At 41.3% G+C, this 26,316-nt stretch overlaps 1 protein-coding gene across 1 annotated transcript in view; it reads left to right on the top strand.

The window, feature by feature from the left end:
- dnah1 (dynein, axonemal, heavy chain 1) overlaps positions 1-26,316 on the top strand; it is a 420,700-nt gene that overhangs the window by 243,422 nt on the left and 150,962 nt on the right. Inside the window, exons 45-49 of the mRNA XM_043708503.1 lie at positions 4,922-5,079; positions 11,059-11,232; positions 14,005-14,183; positions 16,705-16,935; positions 18,593-18,789. Of these exons, the coding sequence (XP_043564438.1) occupies positions 4,922-5,079; positions 11,059-11,232; positions 14,005-14,183; positions 16,705-16,935; positions 18,593-18,789 (939 nt within the window). The remainder of the gene's footprint in view (positions 1-4,921; positions 5,080-11,058; positions 11,233-14,004; positions 14,184-16,704; positions 16,936-18,592; positions 18,790-26,316) is intronic.

Raw genomic sequence — 26,316 nt, 5'->3', positions numbered from 1 at the left:
GTTAACCTTAGTGATAGAGTAGGAAGTCTAACAAAATAAGACTAATAATCCAATTCTAGGCGTTAATTGTAAATTTAAGAGATGTCAAGATAGGCCAGCTGACTAGAATGTGCAGCTTGTCATATGTCGGAAGTCTTGGACACTGACATCTGTCCTAGATTACCATATGTGCGTAGTGCTCCCAGCTAAGAAGCAGGTGCTCTGGGTTTCTGAGTTTGAGCAGCGGTTGGAGACACTGTGGTGCACTGTGAGGGTGAGAGTTACATGGATAGCACATTTAGAAAAATGATCAAGGGACTAGAAGAAAGAAGGGAATAGGTGATCACTAGAGAGTACAGAAAGAACAGGCAGGTAATGCAGGAGTCCCCTGGAGTCACATTCACTAACCGGTTTTACATTTTGGAAGCTGATGACGGTGGTGGTGCCTTGGAGGAATGCAGTCAGAGCTAAGCTTTTGGCACCACAAGCAGATTGACTATTCACGGAGGGAAGAAGAAGAAGAAATGAAGAGCAATAATGTAAGGGGATTCTTTAGTCAGGTGAACAGACAGATATTTCTGGGGCCGAAGACATGACTCCAGAATGGTGTGTTGCCTCCCTAATGCTAGGGTCAGGGATGTGATTCCGAAGCTGCAAGTCATCCTGAAAGTGGAGGGTGATGAGTTAGAGGTCGTAGCACATGTTGATACCAGTGAAATGGGCAAAGTGAGTAATGAGGTCGTACATCAAAAATTCAGGGAGCTAGACGATAGATGAAAAAGAAGGACCTCAATGGTTGTAATCTCTGGATTACTCACGGTGCTGATAATGTGTTGCTGGAAAAGCGCAACAGGTCAGGCAGCATCCAGGGAACAGGAGAATCGACGTTTCAGGCATAAGCCCTTCTTCAGGATTCCTTTTCCAGCAACACATTTTCAGCTCTGATCGCCAGCATCTGCAGTCCTCACTTTCTCCTCATTACTCACGGTGCCACATGCTACTGAGTTTAGAAATAGGAAAATAGAACAAGTGAATTCATGGCTCAAGAGTTAGAACAAGAGGGTGTGTTTTAGCTTCCTGGATTACTGGGGTGATTTTTGGGGAAGGTGGGACATGTACACATGGAATGATCTGCGGTGTACCATATTGGGGCAAACATCCTTGTAAATAGGTTTGCTGGAGCTATTGGGAGAAGTTATCAATATGTAGGAGACCCAAAAAGGAACAGCACCGTACTGGATCTGGTTCTGGGGGAAAACGCTAGACAAATGTTTGATGTGGTAGTGGAGGAACACTTAGGTGATAGCAACCACAACACAGTGTGGTATGATAGTCACAGGTGAGATGCCGGAAGACTGGAAGTTGGCAAGCGTGATGCCAGTGTTTGAAAAGGGCGGTAAGGACAATACAGGGAACAATAGACCAGTGAGCCTGACGCCGGTGGTGGGCAAGTTGTTGGAGGGAATCCTGAGGGACAAGATGGAAAGGCAAGGACAGATTAGGGATAGTCAACATGGCTTTGTGGGTGGGAAATCATGTCTCACAAATTTGATTGAATTTTTTGAAGAAGTAATAAAGAGGATTGATGAGGGCAGAGCGGTAGATGTGATCTATATGGACTTCAGTAAGGCGTTCGACAAGGTTCCCCATGGGAGACTAGTTAGCAAGGTTAGATCTCACAGGATACAGGGAGAACTGGCCATTTGGATGCAGAACTGGCTCAAACGTAAAAGACACAGGGTGGTGGTGGAGTGTTGTTTTTCAGAATGGAGGCCTGTGACCAGTGGAGTGCCACAAGGATCGGTGCTGGGTCCTCAACTTTACGTCATTTATATAAATGATTTGGATGCGAGCATAAGAGGTATAGTTAGTAAGTTTGCAGATGACACCAAAATTGGAGGTGTAGTGGACAGCAAAGAAGGTTACCTCAGATTACAATAAGATCTTGATCATATGGGCCAATGGACTGAGAAATGGCAGATGGAGTTTAATTCAGATAAATGCGGGGTGCTGCATTTTGGGAAAGCAAATGTTAGCAGGACTTATACACTTAATGGTAAGGTCCTAAGGAGTGTTCCTGAACAAAGAGACCTTGCAGATTCATAGCTCCTTGAAAGTGGAGTCACAGGTAGATGGGACAGTGAAGAAGGCATTTGGCATGCTTTCCTTTATTGGTCAGAGTATTGAGTGCAGAAATTGGGAGGTCATGTTGCGGCTGTACAGGACATTGGTGAGGCCACTGTTGGAATATTGCATGCAATTCTGGTCTCTTTCTTGTCGGAAAGATGTTGTGAAACTTGAAAGGGTTCAGAAAAGATTAACAAGGATGTTGCCAAGGTTGGAGGATTTGAGCTATAGGGAGAGGCTGAACAGGCTGGCGCTGTTTTCCCTGGAGCGTCGGAGGCTGAGGGGTGACCTTATAGAGGTTTACAAAATTATGAGGGGCATGGACAGGATAAATAGACAAAGTCTTTTCCCTGGGTTGGGGGAGTCCAGAACTAGAGGCCATAGGTTTAGGGTGAGAGGGGAAAGATATAAAAGAGACCTAAGGGGCAACGTTTTCACATAGAGGGTGGTACGTGTATGGAATAAGCTGCCAGAGGAAGCGGTGGAGGCTGGTACAATTGCAACATTTAAGAGACATTTGGATGGATATATGAATAGGAAGGGTTTGGAGGGATATGGGCCGGGTGCTGGCAGGTGGGACTAGATTGGGTTGGGATATCTGGTCGTCTTGGACAGCTTGTTACAATGCTGTACATCTCTATGACTCTGAGATTGGATTGTTTTCTCTGGAGCAGAGAAAATAAAAGGCAGGCATGATTGAGATTCTTAAGATTATAAGGGGTATGGACAGGGTGAATAGGGTGCAGCTGTTCCCCTTGTTGAGGATTCAGTCACAAGGGGGCATAGTTTTAGGATAAGGGGCATGAGATTCAGAGAGGACTTGGGGAAAACAACTTCTCCGCCAGCAGGTGATGGGAATATGGAATATACTGCCTGGGAAGGTAATGAAAGCTGGAAATCTTACAACCTTTAAAAAATATTTGGATGAGTACTTCAAATATCACAATATAAGGGTATGGAACAAGTGCAGGAAATTGGGATTAGTGCATTTTTAGTGGTAGTTATGTCAGTGCAGACTCAATGGGTTGAACGGCTTTTTCTGCACTGAATGAATCTATTCATGTGAGTCCACTTGATATTGAGCCTCAGATTTCATGTAGGTCAGACTGGTAAGCTGTGGGTACCTATGGTTGAGTTCACTGGTGAAGAGGGTTTGAATTTGGGCTGCTACATCTTTGGCTAAATCCTCAGTTTGATCTTGAATGAGAGGGTAAGCTAGAGGAAGGAAGTGACCAAGGGATGGTTGTTCAGTTGTGTTGTTTTTTAAAACTCACCTGTTTAAAAGAGCCACCACGGTCTTCCAACGTCTGTTGGTTAGCCTGTATCTAGACCTTGCTTTCCAGAACACGGCCCAATTTATAAAAGGGTCCTCAAACAGGCATACAGTGTAAGGTGTTGTATTTCAGTTAGGCAAACCAGGACCAGACTTACACAGTTAATGGTAGGGCCTTGGGAAGTGTTGTTGAACAGAGGGATCTAGGTGTCCAGGTTCAAAGTTCCTTGAAAGTGGCTCACATGTAGGCATGTGGTGAAGAAGTCATTTGGCATGCTTGCCTTCATTGGTCAGAGCATTGAGTATCAGAGTTGGAACATCACGTTGCAGCTGTACAAGACTTTAATGAGGCCACTTTTGGACTACTGCATACAATTCTGATCGCTCTGCTATAGGAAGGATGTTGCTAAACTTGGAAGGGTACAGATAAAATTTACAAGGATGTTGCCAGGACTAGAGAGTTTGAAATATCAGAATAGGCTGGGACTTCATTCCCTGGAGTGTTGGAATCTGAGGAGTGACCTTATAGAAGTTTATAAAATCATGAGGGGGTGAGGTCTTTCTCCAAGGATAGGGGAGTCCAAAAGTAGAGGCTTAGATTTAAGGTGAGAAGGGAAAGATTTAAAAAGGACCTGACAGGCAACCTTTTCACACAGGAGGTGGTGTGTGGTAAGCTGCTAGAAGAAATGGTATAGATGGGTACAATTACAACATTTAAAAGACATTTGGAAAGGTTTGGAGGGATATGGATTAAATGCAGGCAAATGGAACTGCTTAAGTTTGGGATACCTGGTCGGCATGGGCATGTTGGACTGAACAGTCTACTTCCATTCTGTATTACTCTATGACTCTATGCCTAATATCTTCTTTAGCCAGGAACTATTTTGATGCCACTACCATTAAGCCAGACTGTGCTCTTCCAGAGCAGAATGTGTGTACGTGTCCGTATCCAACTGATGGTACTACTTGATAAGACAAGTTCCCAGGATTAAAGATGGTTTGATAGATTACATGTTTTGTTTTATTTAGTTGGTTCCTTAATGTGGTGGTTAGTCACTGAGGCATATTCACACAAGACTGCAGATCTTCTTTAACAACAAGAGAAGTTCTGAAAAGCATCTTTGACCTGTAGGTCTTTAAAGAAAACTCTTCACAAAATTAACCAACACCCACATGCCACAATTTTGAAATATAAACTCCAAAAGTTATGTGTCTAATGTACTTTTCATCACACCACTACGTTAAACAATATTGCATTGATACCATGTCTGTAAAAGGATTCAGCATCAGTAAATTTCAGGCCTATCCTTTCTCTAATATGAGGCAAATATTGGCTGAGTTCTAACGCTAACCAGATGGTTTCTGTATGTTAGAATATTTTGCTTGAAGTTGTTAATTGATGGTAGTGCAAAACAGGTGATAATAAATTGGGGTCCTATCTCTTTTTCTTTGACTTTAGGATAGTTTCACAATATGGTTTTGTTTTAACCTGTTCTGAAGTATTTCTTTTCTCAAATCATTGTAAATGATTTCTGTTATCAGACGCAAAGGCATATATGGGCCACCACTTGGAAAGTATTTTATATTCTTCATTGATGATCTGAATATGCCAGCCCTCGAGACATATGGAGCACAGCCTCCTATTGAAATTTTGCGACAATGGATGGATCATCGTGGCTGGTATGACAGGAAAATGATAGGTATGTCTGTGTTTTTTAAGATTTGGTTCTTAAAGGTATTTGTTGTCCATCTCTTCTATACCATGTAAAATTTCACTGACCAAGATTTTTCAACATCCTCACTTGTAATCATTGAATCATACAGTACTGAAGAGCCCTTCAGCCCATCATGTCTGTATCAACAAACAGCTATTCTAACTTTGCTCTATGCCCACTTTCCAGCACTGGGCCCATTGCTTTGAATATTATGACATTTCAAATGTTCATCTTAGTAGTTTTCAAAGGTGCTGAGGGGTTTTTTGCCTCAGCCACAGTCACGGGCAGTGCATTCCAGATTCCTACTATCTTTTGGGTAAAACATTTTCCTCAAATCTACTCTAAACCTCCTGCCATTCACCTTAAAATGATGCCTCTGTTATTGATCCATGCTTCTTAATCAGGTCCCATCTCAGCCTTCTCTGCTCTGAAGAAAACAACTAAAGCTTATTCAGCCTCTCTTCATAGCTAAACTGCTCCATCTCAGAGAGCATCACAGTGATTGTCTTCTGCACTCCCTCCAATGCAGTGACATGCTTCCTATGCGTGGTGACCAGAACTGCACATAGTACTCTGCTATGGCCAAACCAAAGTTTTGTACAGCTCCAACATAACTTCCCTGTTGTAATAATCTATGTAATGACTGATAAAGCCAGGTGTCCATATGCCGTCTTAACAATCCTATTAACCTGTCCTGATACATTCAGGAATTTGTCAACAAGCACCCAAAGATCTTTCTGTTCCTTTGAGCTCCCTAGTATCCTACTATTTACCGAGTACTCCATTGCCTTGTTACTTATTCCAAAGTGCACCACCTCACACCTATCTGGGTTAAATTTCATCTGCCCACCTGACTAATCCATCTATACCATTCTGTAACCTAAAATGTTCTTCCTCACGGTCAACCACCCGACCAATCTTTGTGTCTTTCGCAAATGTACTTATTATCTCCCACACATTTTCTCCTTTATTGTTTATAAATATCACAAACAATAGGAGCACTGATCAGTACTCCACTGGATACTGGCTTCCAGTCAACAAACAGCTCTGTCTCTCACCATTAAGAATGTTTTGATCCACCTTGTCAAATTATCCTGAATCCCATGAGCTTTTGTATTTCTTTATCAGTCTCCCATGTGGCTTTGCTGAAATCCATATAAACTGCAACAACAGCACTAGCCTTATCTACACAGCCTTTCCACAGCAATGAGATGTGTGAATTGAATCAGTGAATGGGAGGTTGGCTTTCATGATAGTCAGGGCTGTGCACACTTCTGTAGCTTCTTCTGATCCTGGGCAGAGCAGTTGCAGTACGAGGTCATTATGCACGCAGAAAGTCTGTGTTCTATGATGTATCTGTAAAAGTTCAGAAGTCATATGACACCAAGTTACAGTCCCAAAAGGCTTATTTGAATCACAAGCTTTCAGAGTGCTGCTCCTTTATCAGCTGAAGTAGAGGGAAGCACACAGGCAAAGAATTTATAGGTGGTGAGATCAAAAGCTCATACAAATGGTGTGAGTGGAGTGTCAACATGCTGAATAACAAGTCTTTATGGGTGATCAAAAGTGTCAGAAGGTGTGAGTAAATGTCAGTAAGAGTTGGCGAGGTTCCTTATGGACATGTCAAATTTCCTGAGCTGCCTGAGGATGATGTGACATTGTTGTACCTCCTTGATCATCTCAACCTCTGCTCTGTTGGTGTGGACAGGTGTATGTTCTGCTCCTTTCTTTCTGAAGTCAATGATCAGGGCTTTAGTTTTGCTGACATTGAGAGAGAGTTTGTTATCATTGCACCATATCACCAAGCCCTCTATCTCCTTTCTGTACTCTGATTCATCATTGTTTGATATCCATCTTACTCCAGTGATATTGTCAGCAAACCTGGCATTCGTCTAGAATTTGGCAACATAGTTGTGGGTATACAGGTAGTACAATAGGGGCTGAGAATGCATTCTTGGGGGTGGCTTCAGTGCTCAGTATTGTCCTGGAGGAGATGCGTTGCCTATCTTCACTGATTGTGATCTGTTGGTCAGGAAGCTGAGGTTCCAGTTGCAGAGGCTGAAGCTGAGACCTAAGTCTCAGAGTTTTTAGATCAGTCTGGAGGGGATAATGGGGGCGGAGCTGTAGTCAGTTGCTGTAGTCAAGGACGATTGGATGTTCCAGAGATGAGTGCAGGACTAGACAAATGGCATCCACTGTGGACCTGTTACATTGGTAACAGGGGATTGAGGCAGGCTGGGAAACTAGAGTTGATATGGGTCATGTCCGACCTTTCAAAGCACTTCATGATTACGGATGTCAGAGCCACAGGGCTGTAGTCATTCAGGCACGTTGCATTTTTTTTTAAGGTACTGGATGATGGTGGTCTTCTCAGGTGGGAACTTCAGCTTGTATGTGGGAGAAGTCGAAGATATCAGTGAATACCTCTGCCAGCTGGTCCGCACAGGATCTAAGATCATGGCTGGGTCTCCGTTCGGGCCTATCGCTTTCCTTGGGTTGACTCCCAGGAAAACCAATCTGACATCAGCAGTGCAGACTGAGGGAATAGGTGCATTTGGGGATGTTGGGACAGGTGATATTACACCACTGGCATTCAGTTGGAACCAAGCATAGAAAGTATCGAGTACATCAGAGACCGATGTGTCTTTTGTCTGCTTTCTTTGTCTGCTTCATTTTCTATCCTGTTATGTTGTTTAGGCCTCGCCACAGGAGGCAGGAGTCCATACAGTTGGTTTGGTGCTCTAGTTTTGTCCAGTACTGACTCTTGGCATCTCTGATGGCTTTGCAGTCGTCATATCTGGATTTTCTGTATAGGTATGGGCCGTCCGACTTGAATGCTGCACCTCGAGAAGCTTGCAGGTCTCGCAGTATCTGTGGGAAGAAAGTAGAGTTAACATTTTAAATCCGGTGACGACTCATCAGAACTGGCAGAACTGTTAGCAATTTGGAAAAAGTGGTATTTTTGCTGAAACTAAAGTTGGGGATGTGGGGTGAAGGAGAGAGGTGGGCACATAGGTAGAAATGGAACCCTGAGAAAGATATGACAGGGTAGGTAAACAAAGAGATTATGGTAACAGGGCAGGACAAAAGAAAAGCTTAATAAGTAATAATAAGAGTTGTTGTGGTTCTGTTCGCCAAGCTGGGAATTTGTGTTGCAGACGTTTCGTCCCCTGTCAGTGCTTGGGAGCCTCCTGTGAAGTGCTTCTGTGTTGTTTCCTCCGGCATTTATAGTGGTTTGTCTCTGCTGCTTCCGGTTGTCCGTTCCAGCTCTCCGCTGCAGTGGCCGGTATATTGGGTCCAGGTCGATGTGTTTGTTGATACTATGACCACTAGGACTCATAACAGCTCACAAACCAACAGCCACTCTCAGACAACAACTCACCAGGACAAAGGACACGATACCCAGCATGAGCAAAACCAACATGGTGTACAAAATCTCATGCAAGGACTGGATAGGACAAACAGGAAGACAGCTAACGATCCGTATCCATGAACACCAACCAGCCACGAAACGACACGACCAGCTATCCTTAGTAGCCACACACTCAGATGACAAGCAACATGAGTTCGACTGAGACAACACTACTATTATAGGACAAGCCAAACAGAGAACAGCCAGGGAATTTCTGGAGGTGTGGCACTCGTCCACAGATTCTATCAACAAACACATCGACCTGGACCAATATACCGGCCACTGCAGTGGACAGCTGGAATGGACAACCGGAAGCAGCAGAGACAAACCACTATAAATGCCAGAGGAAACAACACAGAAGCACTTCACAGGAGGCTCCCAAGCACTGAGGATGTCACCTAGACAGGGGATGAAACGTCTGCAACACAAATTCCCAGCTCGGCGAACAGAACCACAACAATGAGCACCCGAGCTACAAATCTTCTCACAAACTTTGAATAATAAGAGCAAAAAGTAGCAGAAAATGGGAGAGCTGAACTGACTGCAACCCATATAATGTGATACTGGGCCTAGAAATAGATGAAAATGAGTGACTGTGCAAAAAGTAATCCATGTCATATCAGGACTGGGTGTGGGAGTGGGTAAAAACATGGAAAGATATATCAAGTTCTAAAGTTATTAAACTTAATATTGAGTCCTAGAGACTGCAGGATCCCCAAGTGGAAAAAGAGTTGTTGTTCTTCAAGCTTGCATTGAGGCTTACCGAAACATTACAGCAGGCCTGTGACAGAAATATTGGGCTAGGGAATATGGTTATCTGTTGAAGTGACCGTCATCTGGAAGCTCAGACAGAGCATAGGTGTTGTCCGAAGTGGTCATCCAGTCTTCACTTCATCTCTCCACTGTACAGGAGACCACATTATGCATAGCAAATAAAATAGAAACAAACACATAAGCTTCTGGAAAAGCTCAGCAGATCTGGCAGCATCTGTGAAGAGAAATCAGAGTTAACTTTTCGGGTTCGGTAACCCTTCATCAGAACTGAAGGTAGTTAGGAAAATGTCACTTTTTTATGCAGAGGATAGGGTAGTAATGGAGGGAAAAGGAGTAATCGATAGGTGATTGGGGATAGAGCCCAAGGAGAGAAAAGAACAGTTGGACAGGAGTGGATAACAATCTGGCTAAGACTTTGAATAGCTGTTAATAGGGACTGTTAGTGGCTAACAATGGGTTCTGAGTCATAGCAGACTGTGTGACAACAAGGCCTGGTGTGTGGACTTCTGGACTCAATATTGAGTTCAATAACTTTAGAACTGAATTCTCCTATGTCCTAGCTCCCACCACCACACACCAGGCCTTGTTATCACATTGTCTGCTATGACACATAATGCATTGTTCATGACTAACAGTCCCCATTAATAGATATTCACCCTCCTAGCTAGGTTATTATCCACTGCTTTGTCTATCCAACTGTTCTTCTCTCTCTTTGGGCTCTAGCTCCAACCACCTATTGATTATTCCTTACCCCCTCCCTCCCACCCTCTCTTCTGCATAAAAAAAAATCCTCCTAGCCACCTACAGTTCTGGGGAAGGGTCACTGAACACAAAACATAACTTTTCACAGATACTGCCAGACCTGCTGAGCTTTTTCAGCAATTTCTGTGTTTGTTTCTGATATACAGCATCTGCAGTTTTTTTACATTTTTATTTAGCAAATACAGTAGACTAAATTGAATGAAGTACAGATAAATTACTGTTTCACCTGGCAAGTATGTTTGGTACCTTGGATGGTGAGGAGAGAGGAGATAAAATGAGCAAGTGTGAAGTACTCTTTCAACACCCTAACAATGTCCTCCAGCTCCACACAGATTGCCCCTTGGTCCCTACTATTGCCCTGATTATCCTCTTCCCCTTGATATACTTATAGAATATCTTGGGACTCTCCCTAGCCCTATCCATCAGTATTTTCTGCAAATTAAAGTTGAGATGTGATAAATTGTATACTGAGTGCGTGGAGGAGGAAATGTTGGCTAAATGTCTGTACACAACATTCAGGAATTACATTCTTGAAAATATTGCTGACAAAGGCAACATGATGTCAATGCTTTTTGTCTTGCATTCACCAGGGCAGACACAAGAATGCCAAATTTTAAAGGGAATAAGATTTCCCTGTATATAAGAAACTGATGCAGGTTAATTGACAAGTTGACTTTGATTGGAAGAAGTGTTTCCATTGAGAATGCATCTGGGAACCAAACCTTCCCCGGGTTTTTGTTTAGTTCTAAAAATGCATAATGGCTGGGCATATTCATGTGTCCTGCAGAGGACTTATCCCTGAAAATGGAAGATATTTCATTCCTATCAAGAAAAAGTGAGCCACTCTGCTGATATTCTTAACATATTTGGGATTTTTCAGCAATTGCTGTCCAAATTAAAGAAGTAGAAATGTTATCAAATAGTAGTTTTGCAAACTTTAAATCAGTTTGAATTCATTTAGATATGATTTTGGATCCAATTGTTTTTTATGCTGTGCACATTATCTCTTGTTGCAGGAGCCTTCAGGCAGCTATGGGATATCAACTTTGTTTGTGCCATGGGGCCACCAGGTGGTGGAAGAAACCCAATCACTGCTCGATACACACGACATTTCAATTATCTATCCTTTATTGAAATGGACGACACAAGCAAACTGAAGATATTTTCTACGATCTTGGATAGTTGGCTGAGTGAGTTCCTTGGATACAAATTATTTCACTTTCACCATCGTCACATATATACTAACAAAAAGGGGATTGATTAGGTCAGTCGTCTGAATGGCTGATATATGATGCAGAGTGATGCTAACAGCATGGGTTCAGTTCCTGCACCGGCTGAGGTATCCATGAAGGATTCTCCTTTCAACCTCTCCCCTTGCCTGAGGTGTGATAACCTTCAGGTTAAACCACCACCAGTCGTCTGTCTCATGAGAGAGCAGACCTATGGTCTGGTAGCACCACAGTGACTTTACTAATAGAACATTTAATCTAATTTTGGGATTCAGGAATAGTGGTGGGAGGGCAAACATATGAGAGATTGAAAATATAATTAATTTTATTGTACTATAAGAGGTCATTCATTCTATTGTGGCTTTGCCGGCTCCCTATAAGGGATATTTTCCACTTGCCTGCTTTTTCAGCAAGGGGATCCAGTATAGGTGAATAAATTATTAAAATCAGATTTGCAAAGCAATTAAAAATGCTACCGAGTGATTGGGATTTATTTTTAGGATATCAGATTCAAAAATATTGGGGTTATATTAAACTCATGTAGGACTATGGTCAGTCTGCAGTCAGGATATTGATATAGTTCTGGTCTCTGTGTCATAAAAAGAACTTAAGAAATGCTGAAAAAGGTATGAAAAATAGCAAGAGTTGCACAAGAGCTAATAGATCACAGCCAGTGGAAAAAATTGAACAGTTTGGGTTATGAATGTTTTAAATAGGCTTGTTGGTCCAAGAATCTTTCCATCTGTGTGTGAATTTAATGCTGGAGGTTGTAAATACAAGATAATTATTAATAATTCTAATAGTAAAGTAAGGGTAAATTTCTTGACTTGGTAGTTGGAATGTGTAACTCAATTCCAAAGATAGTAATTCAGGCAAGTAGCTCAAATGCCTTCAAACTGAAATTAAACAAATATAGAGGAGAAAAGGAAGTGGAAAATATACTGAAAGACTGAAATGAGGTAGATGGAATGTGAGGATACCAAAACAAAGAAGACAAAGAACTATGGATGCTGGAAATCTGAAACAAACTCAAGTCTGGTGGCATCTGTGGAGAGAAAACAGAGTCGACGATTTGAGTTCAGACACCTTCATCCCATGTGGGTAAAAATGCCAATATTGACCAATTGAACTGAATGTAATTCTTGCTCAGAAAACAAAAAGGCACAGAGCACTCTGTGTCACAATGGAGTTTGACCTTGTCCTTTCATCTGTTAGAGCTTGGGTTGAAGCCAGCCAGAGTTTTTCTCTCTTTCAGCTGTTAAAACTTCTGAGTAAAGTTAGTTCATGCCATTTGAACCTAGTTCTTTAAAATGGGTATGCACACCACATAACTGCTAATTTGGCAAAATATGGTACTGCACTACAATTAGACTAGCTAAATGGACATACAAAATTGAAATGAAGTCTTATTAAGGATTAAAAGTTCTTCACTCTATATGCAACCTCAGGCTGATCTAGGAATTACCAATGGTGACACTGGGTTTAAAGTGTTATAGACTAGGCTAGACCATTCAAAACATTCATAAGCAGGCAACTGTAACCTTGCAATTTGTTTTGGTAAGTGCATAGTGAAAATTAAGCAGAGTAAGTTAGCTAGGTTGACTATCAGGTTTTAAAATAGACAAAAAATTATTCGCAAAATTATGGAATGAAACATAAAGAACAGAATATAGAATACCCACAGAACTCAGACTATACCAAACTAGATTTAATTATGCTGTTCTGAGTATACACAACAGTCCCAATAAACACAGAGCAAAAAGTGAAACAAAGACTCACAGGTCAAAGTTAGAAGGGCAGAAGGAGAGAGTGTCTAGCAGCCTGTTTTCACACAGCCCACTGCTGAACTGACTCCACCAAGACTTCAGCTTCTAGGACTGACCACTCATTTATAAAGGTCACTTCTAAAACATAAGTTTTGGCCTAAATTCTCATCTGTCTAGAGGCCAAAACTTATGTTTTAGAAGTGACCTTTACAAAAAGGCCTTCTAATACTCTTTCATCTGTGTCAAACCCAGCTAATCAGAGCCTGGAGTGTTTTACGACCCCTCTGAAAAAACATCAAGGACACAGTAACCTTGAGAAAAGGAACAGCTTTTAGAAAAAGGACCAGCTTTGTGACAAAAGTGACAAAATATTCCATCCCCAGTACTGGCATCCCTTGTTTTGATTGTCAGCAACATATGTGGAAGTGGGATATTTTTCTAAAGGAGGGATTTCTGTGCTTTGTCAGATTGTAGCAGGGAGTGATCTTATGGTAGACCTTAAGTCTGTATTTGATGTGGAAATATTAAAGAGTAGTTTCACATCACTCTAATTTCTCAGCTTACTGAGTATCATGATCTCAGATGCATTTAAAATGTAGGCTGTTTTGCATTCCAATCAAAAGTAAAAAAATGGCAGGCCCATCAAGGTCTAAACATTAGCAGCTGCATGATTTGTCAACACCGGAGGAAGGTGATTGCTCCAGAGGATTTTCAGAAGTTTTCAAGAAGATTTGGTTGGTACTCGTGCAACACAACAGACAAGACAGAAATGCTGGATTTCTCCACCAGCATCACAACCAGGAATTCCTGGTTTGGAAGTCCCTGTCACTTACTCTTCTGGCAGCCATCATTTTGCTTGTGAGGGAGACAGTGGTTCCCAGCCTTGCTAATGTTTAAGCAATTTTCAGTATAAGTTTAAATTTCGGTGTGGAGTTTTATTAAAATCTAGCTGATTTGTTTTTCACAGATAATGCTGAAGAGGTGAAACTTACGAATGAACCACTCGTTGCTGCAACAATCAAAGTATACTCCACCATAACATCACAGCTACTCCCAACTCCTGCCAAGTCACACTACACTTTCAATCTGCGTGATCTATCAAAGGTTTTCCAGGGTATACTCATGGCTGAATCTAATAGTACTCAGGTATGTTTGAGTTATGGCTCCACCTAAAGATCAAATGTTTTTTGCCTGGTGCACATGATTGACCCAGATATTTAAAATAGTATCCGAACAACCTGCAGAAACAAATGTCATTTACAAAATACCCTCCAAGGACTGTAACAAACACTACGTTGGACACTCAGGCAGAAAACTAGCCGCCAGGATACACAAACACCAACTAGCCACCAAAGACATGACCCACTATCACTACTATCCTTATAAACAGACAAAGAAGGGCACCACTTCTACTGGGACAACACATCCATCCTAGGGCAGGCTAAACAGAGACATTCCTAGAGGCCCGGCATTCAAACAGGAACTCCATCAATAAACACATTGATTTGGTGCCCATTTACCAACCTCTGAGAAAAGTAACCAGAAATGGTATCACCCACCTTAGCAGACCAAGACACACAAATAGCAAGCGGAACAGAACACCAGCGTTTCACCAGAGGCTCACTGATGATGTTACCTAGCATGGTGACAAAACTTCTGAAAACACACCTTCCAGCTCAGTGAGCAAACCTACAACCTGAACCTCAACCTGAGCTACAAATCTTCTCAAAAATCATGAGGTGATATTGACATATCTTCTTCAACTGCTGCAATACATTTAAAACAATTGATGCCTTGCTAGGTAATTTCAAATTACAGTTCAGATTAAAACTTGTGTGGAATTGGAGACATCTGTGAGCCAATTTGGATAGTACAGCAGGTTATCATATCTAGAGGATATTTGTGAACACAATTGGGTATTTACAACAATCCAATTACTTTGCCATTACATTCACAGATAACTCTGTTTTATTTCCAAACTCTAATATGTTTTCCTTTGGTAAAGTAATTTGTTTGATCATTTTATGTACATTTCTAAGTGCATTGTTATGACTTCAACATTTTACCATCTACTGATGTTGAGCTAATTGGTCTGTGGTACCCTGTTGTTTCAACCCTTCCCTTCTTGGGAAGCAAGAATTAGAGTGTTAGAACAGTGTTACATTTGCTTAATTCTAATCCACTGAGACTGTTCTAGAATCTAGGGAGTTTTGGAAAATCATAACCAGTACCTCCACAATCTCTGTACTTAGAATAGAATTTACCATAGAATACTTACAGTGTTGAAATGGGCCACTTGGGTCAGTAAGTCCACACCGACCCTCCCACCCAGACCCATCCTGCTATCCTATCACCCTGTATTTCCCAAGGCTAATGCACTGAACCTACACATCCCTGCACATGATGGGCAATTTAGAACAGCCAATCCACCTAACTTGCACATCTTTGGACTATGGGAGGAAACCGGAGCACTCAGCAGAAACCCACGCAGACACGGGGAGAATGTGCAAACTCCATTCAGACAGTCACCCAAGGCTTTTGGAACCATAGGATGTAGCCCATCAGTTGCTGATCCACCTGATTACTGTTAAGAATGGATGCAAAGGTCTACTCCAATTAATTAAATTCAAGTAGTGGACAATTTAAGTATCCAGTGCTCTATCATACACCATTTGCACATTGCTCGCTTGACCCATTCATCACACACAAATTAGCTGATATTGCTGATGGAGGCAAAGATAATAAGGCTGGAGTCTTCATTCACAGATTAGCCAAAATAATGCCCCTGACTATATTTTTAACTGCTTTAGGCAGCAATATCTAATCCAAAAGGATTTTGAGTTGTCCACTATCACAGAAATCCTAATAGCTCTCATGATGCATTCCTTTCTGTGGCAGTTTATTTGAATGACAATATAGACTAGAGCAGATGTATAAAGTGCAAGTGCAATGAAGCTCATCCTCCCACTAAAATTGTTCTTGAACATACAATTGAGATTTTAGAAACAGCACTTATGTTTCACACAACACAAATCATTCCCTACCTTCAGAATAATTATGTTGAAACCTTCATCCTCCTTAAACATGGCCTCTGATACTAGAGGGACTATCACTTGGCAAGGGAGTTGCTTGAACAAAGAGTTCCTGGATGCTTACCTGGGTTAATGCCAAATAGCCAATACATGATTGGCAGATGGGGGTCGGTGGTGGAAACAATGCCTGATGTAAGTGAGAACCATTTAGAAATTCATCCTATCAATGACAAAAACTTGGCAGGAGCCTGAAATGTGCCCATCTTAACATGGTGTTCACCAGTGTTATTTAAGTGAAATAATATTTTCCTTAACGTCTGTGATCAAATTAGGCCAGCACTTAACATTAGGCTTGTCATCAGGAGATAGATGGATCTATTATGATTGGAGTTTATAAAATGCTTTGATACCTCATGACTGAGTGAATCCCTAAACTGAAGTTTTTAAATCTGTGTCTTACATGTGCAGAACACATTACATAAGCTACCTCCATTTACCAATGATTACAGTACATGAAATACACAAAATGAAAAAGCTCTCATTAACTTTCCTCATGAAATCATTAATTCCTTGCAGCTTGGGACATTTGCCCTGTGATTTGTACTGTCTTCTTATTTGTTTATTTTTTGTTTTAGACAAAAGTTTTGTTGCTAAGACTGTGGTACCATGAGAGCTGTCGAGTATTCAAAGACCGGCTGGTGAATGACACTGACCGCAACTGGTTTGAATATCTGATGCACAGCATGCTGTTAGAATTGGGCACAAAGTTTGAAGAAGTTGCTCCACAACAGCCTGTTCTTTATGGGGATTTTATGGCAATTGGATCAGATACTAGGATCTACCAATTTATTGACAATATGGAGAAGGTAAATTTGTGCTCTGCGCTGAAAGTATTGTTGTAGTTAATGTTTCATTGTCAGTTGTAGAACACAAATGAAGTCTACCTAGGAACAAAAGTGCAGTGTAGGCAAATAAGACATGTGCTGAAAGATTAGGACTGCTATTTGGCCACATCAGGAACATTAGTCTCAAGCTCCAATTTTGTCAGTTCCTATTGTGGTGATTTCCTGACAAACCAACCTCAGAACTGTTGTCTTTTAGATTTGCCTATTCAGGCATAGTTCTGATAATACCATTCAAAAACTGAACCTTCCAGTGAGGAACGGAGCCCAACAAAATATGATCCCAAGCCTAGTTGTGTTGCATGAACTGATCTCAGCAAGGTGATAGGTAGAGAAAAAGCCAACGCTTCATCTAGGAAGGAGCAAGAGGAGTCCTGAATTCTTAATTCTATCCAGTCAGTTCTACTAAAAAGTTCCAGTGGAGAATGTTGGGTGAGATTGCGATTGAACATTTAGAGAGTCAATTATCTTGTCATCTCTCACAGTCTGGACCCACAAATGTAATTGATCTGCTGGAATAGGTGCTAACATCACTGAAGCACCCAACGACATTAATTCTACATAGATGAGTGCTGACTATCAGACACAATGCTTCCAGTTCAATCATGTCCTCACCTAACACTTGCACATGCACTAAAGATAGCTGAACAGCAGGCATGAGAAGTGGTAGATTTAGTTAAAATATAAAATATCAGATTGTATTAATGATCCTAAAAGTAATTATCTCAGAAGAAAGCATCTGCTACAAACATTTTTTTCAGATCAAAATATATAGCCCTGATATTTGTTTCTTACCTGCACTGAGGAAAGCAACACATCCAAAGTATGTGGTGCCGGACCAAAGCCTCCTTAAATGTACGCATTTAGGTTACCATGAGCGACCAACCCCTGCCAGAGATTTAGGCCCAGTGGGAATAACTGCTGCAGCAGACATTCTGGCTGTTGTCCAAAACAGCATCTAAAATGTCTCCAGACCTGAGGACCCAATGAGCCTCTGAAGAAAAAAACACCAGTTACCTTTATGGACCTAGTTGGCCTTGACATCTTCAATCTGATATTTGATCATCTGTGGAATTACACAACAACATCTTTGGATCTTCCCAATAGAAAATGAGCCATAAGTTGCAGTTGAGTCCAACCCACATCATTTCAAGATTATTAGAGTACTTGCATGAGTTATAGGTCCAGGTGCTGAGCCCCTCTACCTAATTTGAAAATTCTTTGACAGTATGAAGGAGGGCCACTAATCTGACATTATGTGCCTTTGTCTCTTTCTCTCTAAGCACATGGGAACTGGACATTCTTAAGCAGCATAGGAAATGAATCTTTGAAGTTATATTTTTTATTGATATTGATTAAGTTTTGTTAGCAGAACCACCATTCCCGTGTCTCCACAGCCCGCAAATATTACATGGACACAGAAAAGACCTGCCTACCTCAGGCAGTTTCATTAGCAAATCATACTGCAGGGTTGATATATTCAACCGCTTCAGAGCAATGTAAGCAATTATGCAGACATTAGCCCATGAAGACATACTTTTTGGCAATTCTGTAATTGCTATATCTAATTCACAAACTAAAGAAGACACAGTTTAATCAAATTTCCTCTTTCTCCTTGCAGTTGGTACAAGTTATTGACGAGTACATGGATGACTTCAATCAGACAAGCACTACCAAGCTGAAGGTTGTTCTCTTCATGGATGCCATCCAACATATTTGTAGAATCAGCAGGATTCTTCGGCAACCATTAGGCAATGCTCTGCTACTGGGAGTTGGGGGTAGTGGCAGACAGTCCCTAACAAAATTAGCATCACATATGTAAGTTGGAAAAAGTTATATCTATCCACAAGCAATAAACTATATTTTTAATGTAATTTCTTTGAACAGGCAAGTGATTGCTGGGCCCCTTGCTGAGCTATTTGTATCATCAATAACCATAGGTGAGGTACCAGAAGACTGGAGGTTGGTTAACATGGTGCCACTATTTAAAAAAGGTGGTAAGGAAAAGCCAGGGAACTATAGACCAGTGAGCTTGACATCGGTGATGGGCAGGTTGTTGGAGAGAATCCTGAGGGACAGGATGTACATGTATTTGGAAAGGCAAGGACTGAGTAGGGAGAGTTAGCGTGGCTTTGTGCGTGGGAAATCATGTCTCACAAACTTGATGGAGTTTTTTGAAGAAGTAATGAAGAGGATTGATGACAGCAGAGCAGTGGACATGATCTATGTGAATTTCAGTAAGGTGTTTGACAGGTTCCTAATGGTAGGCTTGCGAGCAAAGTTAGATCACATGGAATACAAGGAGAACTAGCCATTTGGATACAGAACTGGCTCGAAGGTAGAAGATAGAGGGTGCTGGTGGCGGGTTGCTTTACAGACTGAAAGCTTGTGAACAGTGGTGTCCCACAAGGATCAATGCTGGGTCCACTCCTTTTCAACATTTATATAAAAGCTTTGGATGTAAACATAGGAGGCATAGTTAGTAAGTTTGCAGATGAGACCAAAATTGGAGGTGTAGCGGACAGCGAAGAAGGTTACCTCAGAGTGCAATGGGATCTTGATCAGATGGGCTAATGGGCTGAGGAGTGGCAGGTGGAGTTTAATTTAGATAAATGTGAGGTGCTGCATTTTGGAAAGGCAAATCAGGACAGGATTTATACACTTAATGGTAAGGTCCTGGGAAGCATTGCTGAACAAAGAGATCTTGGAGTGCAGATTCATAGTGAAAGTGGTGCCGCCGGTAGATAGGATAGTAAAGAAGGAGTTTGGTATGCTTTCCTTTATTGGTCAGTGCATTGAGTATAGGAGTTGGGGGGTCATGTTGCGGCTGTACAGGATTTTGGTTTGACCACTTTGGGCATTCTGTCTGCACTTCTGATCTCCCTCTGATAGGAAGAATGTTGTGAAACTTGTAAAGGTTGGAGCTTTGGGAGAGGCTGAATAGGCTGGGGCTGTTTTCTACGGAGTGTCAGAAGCTCAGAGGTGACCTTTTATAAAATCATGAGGGGCATGAATATGGTAAATAGACAAAGTCTTTTCCCTGGGTTGGGGGAGTCCAGAACTAGAGGGTTTAGGGTGAGAGAGGAAAGATTTAAAAGGGACCTAAGGGTCAACTTTTTCACGCAGACAGTGGTGTGTGTATGAAATGAGCTGCCAGAGCAAGTGGTGGAGACTAGTACAATGACAACATTTAAAACGCATCTGGATGGGTGTATGAATAGGAAGGGTTTAGAGGGATATAGGCCAAGTGCTGGCAAATGGGACTAGATTAATTTAGGATATCTGTTCGGCATGGATGAGTTGGACTGAAGAGTCTGTTTCCATGCTGTACATCTCTATGACTCTATGACTATAGGTGAAGTTATACTTTTGGACTGTTCATTATTTTATACAAACTGAACAGTGACATTCTATGAAACTACAAATTTGTGATGGTTTCCAGTTATTAATTCAATTAGTTGTGAGCCTCAAGACAATAGATTCAAGTCCTGCTCAGAATCCTACAGTGTAAGGAGAGGCCATTTGACCCATCAAGTCTGCACCAATCCTCCAGACTAACCCAACCACTCTATCCCCCATTACTCTGCATTTACCATAATCATTCCACCTAGTCTGCACATCTGTAGACACTATGGGCAATTTAGTTTGGCCAACCCACCTAACTTGCACATTTTTGGACTGTGGGAGGAAACCAGAGCACCAGGTGGAATTCCACATGCACACCAGGACAACAGGCAAACCCCACACAGACAGTCACCCAAGGCTAAAATCAAACCTGTGTACTTGGTGCTGTGAGGCAGCAGTTCAAACCACTGTGCCTCTTCAGAGATTTAAACACAGAGTCCAGGCTGATTTTGTAACGTTGTTGCACTGTTGGAGAGCCTGCCTTCCAGACGAGTGATTAAATCAAAGCCTGTCTGTTTTGGTAATGCCTTACTTCAGAGCCAAGAAGCCTGGGTTCAGGTACCACCAGTGGTGTGCAGTGGCATCTGTAAACAGGTTGATTATAAATGTAAGATGCATTTTTAACCTGAGAATCTTAAGTAAAGGAGTGACAGAAAAGAGTTGGAGAAAGTTATAAATGTAGCTTTTAAGCCAGTATCGAAACTGGATATGGAGCAAGGTAGAAATAGAACAAAAGGGATTGTCAGTGGTGGGATGGAAGGCAGTCGAAGAGTGTGGTGCTGGAAAAGCACAGCCAGACAGTCAGCATCAGAGGAGCAGGCAAGTTGACATTTCGAACATAAGCTCTTCATCAGGAATTTCTGATGAAGAGCTTATGCTCGAAACGTCAACTCTCCTGCTCCTCAGATGCTGCCTGACTGGCTGTGCTTTTCCAGCACCACACTTTTCGACTCCGATCTCTAGCATCTGCAGTCCTCACTTTCTCCATGGGATGGAAGGCAGGAGAGATTAAATAATAAAAAAGGGGATGATGGTGAAAGGCAAAGGGATGTAATAGAACAAGATACAAAGATGGGTCAAGACGAGGTGTAAGAGGGAATAGCAGAACCAGTAACAAAAGCTGTAATTTGAGGAAGTTGGGACACTGATTCCAATCTGAAATTTTTGAACCTAATACTGAGTCCAGAAGTCTGTGAAGTGCCAAGTGATAGAGTCATAGAATCATACAGCATGGAAACAGCCCTTTGGTCCAGCTTGTCCATGTGGACTAGACATCCCAATCTGACCTACTCCCATTTGGCCCATATCCTTCCAAACCCTTCCTATTCATATACCCATCCAGATGACTTTTAAATGTTGATAATTGTACCCACCTCCACCTCCTCTGGCAGCTCATTCCATACATGTACCACCCTCTGCATGAAAACGGTATCTCTCGGGTCCATTTTAAATCTTTGTCATCTCACCTTAAACCTAGTTTTGGATTCTTCCACCCTAGGAAAAATACCTTGGCTATTCACCCTACCCATGTCCCTCTTGATTTTATAAGTCTTTGTAAGATCATCCCCCACCCTCCAACACCAAGGGATAAAAAGCTCCAGTCTATTCAGTCTCTCCTTATAGTTCAAACCTTCCAGTCTCAGCAACATCCTTGTGAATCTTCTCTGCACCCTCTCAAGTTTAACAACATCCTTCCTACAGAAGGGCGACCAGAATTGTACACAGTATCCTAAGAGTGGCCTTACCAATGTGCTGTACAGCCACAACATAATGTCCCAACTCCTAATCTCAATGTTCTGACCAATGAAGAAGGGCATGTGCCCGAAACGTCGAATCTTCTGTTCCCTAGATGCTGCCTGACCTGCTGTGCTGTTCCAGCAATAAAGTTTCAGCTTTGATCTCCAGCGTCTGCGGACCTCACTTTCTCCTCTGACCAATGAAGTCAAGCAAGCCAAATGCCTTCTTCACCACCCTGTCTTACTGCAACTCCATTTTCAAGGAACTATACACCTACAACCCTAAGTCTCTTAGTTCAGCAAAACGTCCCATTGCCCAATTATTAACAGAATAAGTCCTGCCCTGGTTTGCCTTATCAAAATGTGACACCACTCATTTATCTAAATTAAACTCCATCTGGCACTCCTAGGCCCATTGGCCCATCTGATTAAAGTCCCATTGTACACTGAGATAACCTTCTTAACTGTCCACTACGCCATCTATTTTGGTATAATCTGCAAACTTACTCACTGTACCTCTTCTATTCACATCCAAATCATCTATATAAACGACAAAATGCAGCGCACCGATCTTTGTAGCATACCACTGGTCACAGGCCTCCAGTCCAAAAAGCAATCCTCTACCACCACACTCTGTCTCCTACCCTCAAGATAACTTTGTATCCAATTAGCTAGCTCCCCTAATTCTATGTGATCTAACCTTACTAACCAGTCTACCATGCCAGAATGCTGAATGCTTTGTTGAGTGCTTTGCTGAAGTCCATACAGACAACATCTACCACTCTGCTTTCATTGATTTTCTTTATCGCCTCTTCAAAAACTCAATTTTGCAGGCATAAAGCCATGGTTACTATCCCTATTCAGTCCTTGCCTTTCTAAATGCATGTAAATGTCCGGCAGAATCTCCTCCAACAATTTACCCACCATTGTGTAAGACTTACCAGTCTATAGTTTCCTTACTTTTCCTTCCCTCTTTTCTTAAATAATAGTACTACATTAGCCAACCTCCAGTTTTCCAGCAACTCACCCGTGGCTGTCAATGATACAAATATCTCAGCCAGTCAAAACATGAGATACTGTTGCTTAAGTTTATATTAAGTGTCACGGTGTAGGAAGCTGAGTAAAGAGAGGCTAAAGTGGGAGTGAAGCAGAAAATTATAATGACTAATGATTAAAAGCTCAGAGTCATAACTAGAAACTGAATGGGGATATTCTGCTAACTAGTAACCTAAACTATGTTGGCAACCCTAGCATACAGCAAGCATATAACAAATATTGTGTACTAAATTGAAGAAGTTCAAGCAAATTGGTGTTTCACCTAGAAGAAGTGTTTAGGTTGCAGGATAGTGAGAAGGGAGGATTAAAAGGATAATTGTATGCAAATTTGCATTGCACATTGCTGTGTAAAGAGAATTGGCTATAGAGATGATAGAGAATGGATTGGGATGTTGTGGTTGTACCAGCCCCTTTGGAATGCTGGAAGGTGAAGATACCATAAGATGTATTTGATTGTGGCATCATGTTGAAGGTACTTGTTGGAGGTTAATGTGTTCAGTATAAAAGCTAGTAAGATGTAACATGAGAACGTTACGATGCTAGAAGAATAGGGGAGGGATAAAAGCAGAAATGAAGTGAAGATTGTGTTGTGATCTGGCAAGGATGCCTGAGACAAAGGAACATGTGATGATTGTTTGTTAATCAAGGGACAGTTGGGTGAGTATTTGACTAGGTGTATTTTAAATGGGGAACGAGTGGATCTTGGAAAGAAGCAAGCTGTGCTAAGACATAGGAGGCCACATAGAGAGATGGTGGGAAATTATTCTTCTTATCTCATCAGCTATACGTGATGATTTCACAATTTCACTTGTACCTCCTCTAAAACCCTCTTTTTTATTTATTTACTATCTCATTACCATTTTCTTTTGCCGAACACTATCATTGATTTTGTCTGACGTCCACTTTATCATAACCTTCCTTTTGTTCTATCCTAAACTTGTCACATCCCTTGAGGTGAAAGATGAAATACAATAAAGTAATGTAAATATTTAATAATTAAATTAGTAGGTAGTTTAAATATGTATTATAAACTGCATTATATTCAAAAGCATTCCTATCCATGAAAAAAACCCATTCAAAATATTAAAATCCCTTCAAATACTTAATCCTTTATAAAAACAAGCAGAATTGTATTTATAACCATACATTCAAGACTGCCACCTTAGAGGTCAACGTTTATTGATAACTTATTTCCACTGATATCATTCAAAACTCAATTACAAATGAGAGTCGGCTGAATATACAATTGTACTCCTCGTTAACTGCAGGTTTCACTGTTGTGTAATTAGAACAAGCATATGCTTTCATTATAGCCTAAAGCTATTTTTAAATCCTCTCTTTTACTGTTTATCATTTTCTATTTTACTATAATCCCTTTCATGGACTATTGAGCCATCAGATTTGTTTCTCTTGCAGAGTTAGACAAAAACACCAGAGCGACAAAGGTAGCTCCGTAATGAAAGGATCCTATTACACTGCTAGCATTGTAGCTTTTTTGTAAATATTTTTTATTGAGAAAAAAAAATTAAGTTTTTATAAAATGACAAAACCACTACAAAATAGTGTAACAACTTTAAATGTAATAACAATAATAGGAAACAAACTATGACTCTACTCTACAAACTACCGAAATGTAAGGGAAAAAACAAAAAAAACCTATTAAAAACTACAATTCAATAAATAAGGAAGAAAGAAGAAAAATAAATAAACAAACAAAATAAAATTAGACCAAGTTATACAAAGGTAACTTAAATTATATTAAATTAAATTATTTACTAAACTCAACGCAATTTCACCGAAGCTCCCGACCACTGGGGGCATTTGTAAGCAAACCCGCATTTGTTCAGGATTCTTCCCCCCAGGGGCCTGCGGACCACCAGACATAGCCCTCACGGCTACACAAAGCTCTGATCAGTATAGCCGATAAATCTGCATTAATATAATTCAAGTATGGCCGCCATTTTCTGCACAAAATGAAAGAATATTAAACAATTTCTTCACATGCATGCCCAAAGAGGGGAGATCTGGAAGACCTAAAGGGAGGGATACCGGATCCAACTTAACCTCAATTCCCAAGACCTCTTCCAAAACACTTAATATGGTATCCCAATACCTGCAAAGCTTGTGGCATGACCACAAGCAATGAGTAAGAGTACCAACATCTATTTTACACTTGCAGCACATTGGGGAAACTCCTGTCTTGAATTTCGCAAGCTGTTCTGGTGCCAATTGAGCCCTGTGAAGTACTTTCAATTGGATATCCTGGGTCCTATTGCAAATCAAAATTTTCCTAATGTTTTCCCAAATATCGTCCCACATCTCTGATGAGATTTCTACCCCCAATTCTTGAGTCCAGGTTCTGCATAACTGCTCAATGTCCTTCGAGACATTACTTCCTAACAAGTGATAGGCAGTGTTAACCAAGAGGGCGCCCGTAGACCAGAGCACTCTCCTTTCCATATCTAACTTATAGGGAACTAACCATCAATGTAGTATTGTTTTGCATAAAGTCTCTAACCTGGAAGTAATGAAAGAAGTCTCTCCTCGGAGCTCAAATTTCTGACGCAGCTGCTCGAAGGACATCATGACTTCCCATCAAATAAATCTCCCAAACAGGAGATTCCTCTAGATTCCCAGAGCTTAAAGCCAGAGTTCTTCATCCCTGGCCGGAATCCCAACATTCCCACAATGGGAGTGAAGGGGGAAGTTCTTTGTAAATTGCCCTCACCCTACCACATCATTCTCCATGATTTGACTGTGTTTAGGATAATCGGGTTTCTGCAGTAGTCCATAACAGTTCTCATTTTGTCCATAAACAACAAATTAATGAGAAGGTGTTTTGTCTGGGAGGTCTCAATGTCCAACAAGATTGATCGCGGGTCCTGGCAGGCCCATTCAGCTACATAGGATAGTAAAGAACTCAATTGGTATTTCTTAAACTCTGGGAAATCCAGACCTCCCCTCTCCTGCAGAATCTGCAATTTATCCAATTTAATAAGAGGCCACCTATGATGCCAGATGAAAGATCCAAGCCTACTGTAAAGCCTCCATTGTGCTTGCCTTGGCAGCATCAAAGGGAGTATTCGCATCAAGGGATGAACTCAGACTTCTGCAGTTTCCTCATTTCCCCTTCCCCCACCTTGTCTCA

This window comes from Chiloscyllium plagiosum, chromosome 18, assembly GCF_004010195.1.
Source record: "Chiloscyllium plagiosum isolate BGI_BamShark_2017 chromosome 18, ASM401019v2, whole genome shotgun sequence".
Taxonomy (NCBI): domain Eukaryota; kingdom Metazoa; phylum Chordata; class Chondrichthyes; order Orectolobiformes; family Hemiscylliidae; genus Chiloscyllium; species Chiloscyllium plagiosum.
Note: the sequence above shows the minus strand (reverse complement) of the source record. Positions and strands in the feature narration are given on the sequence as shown.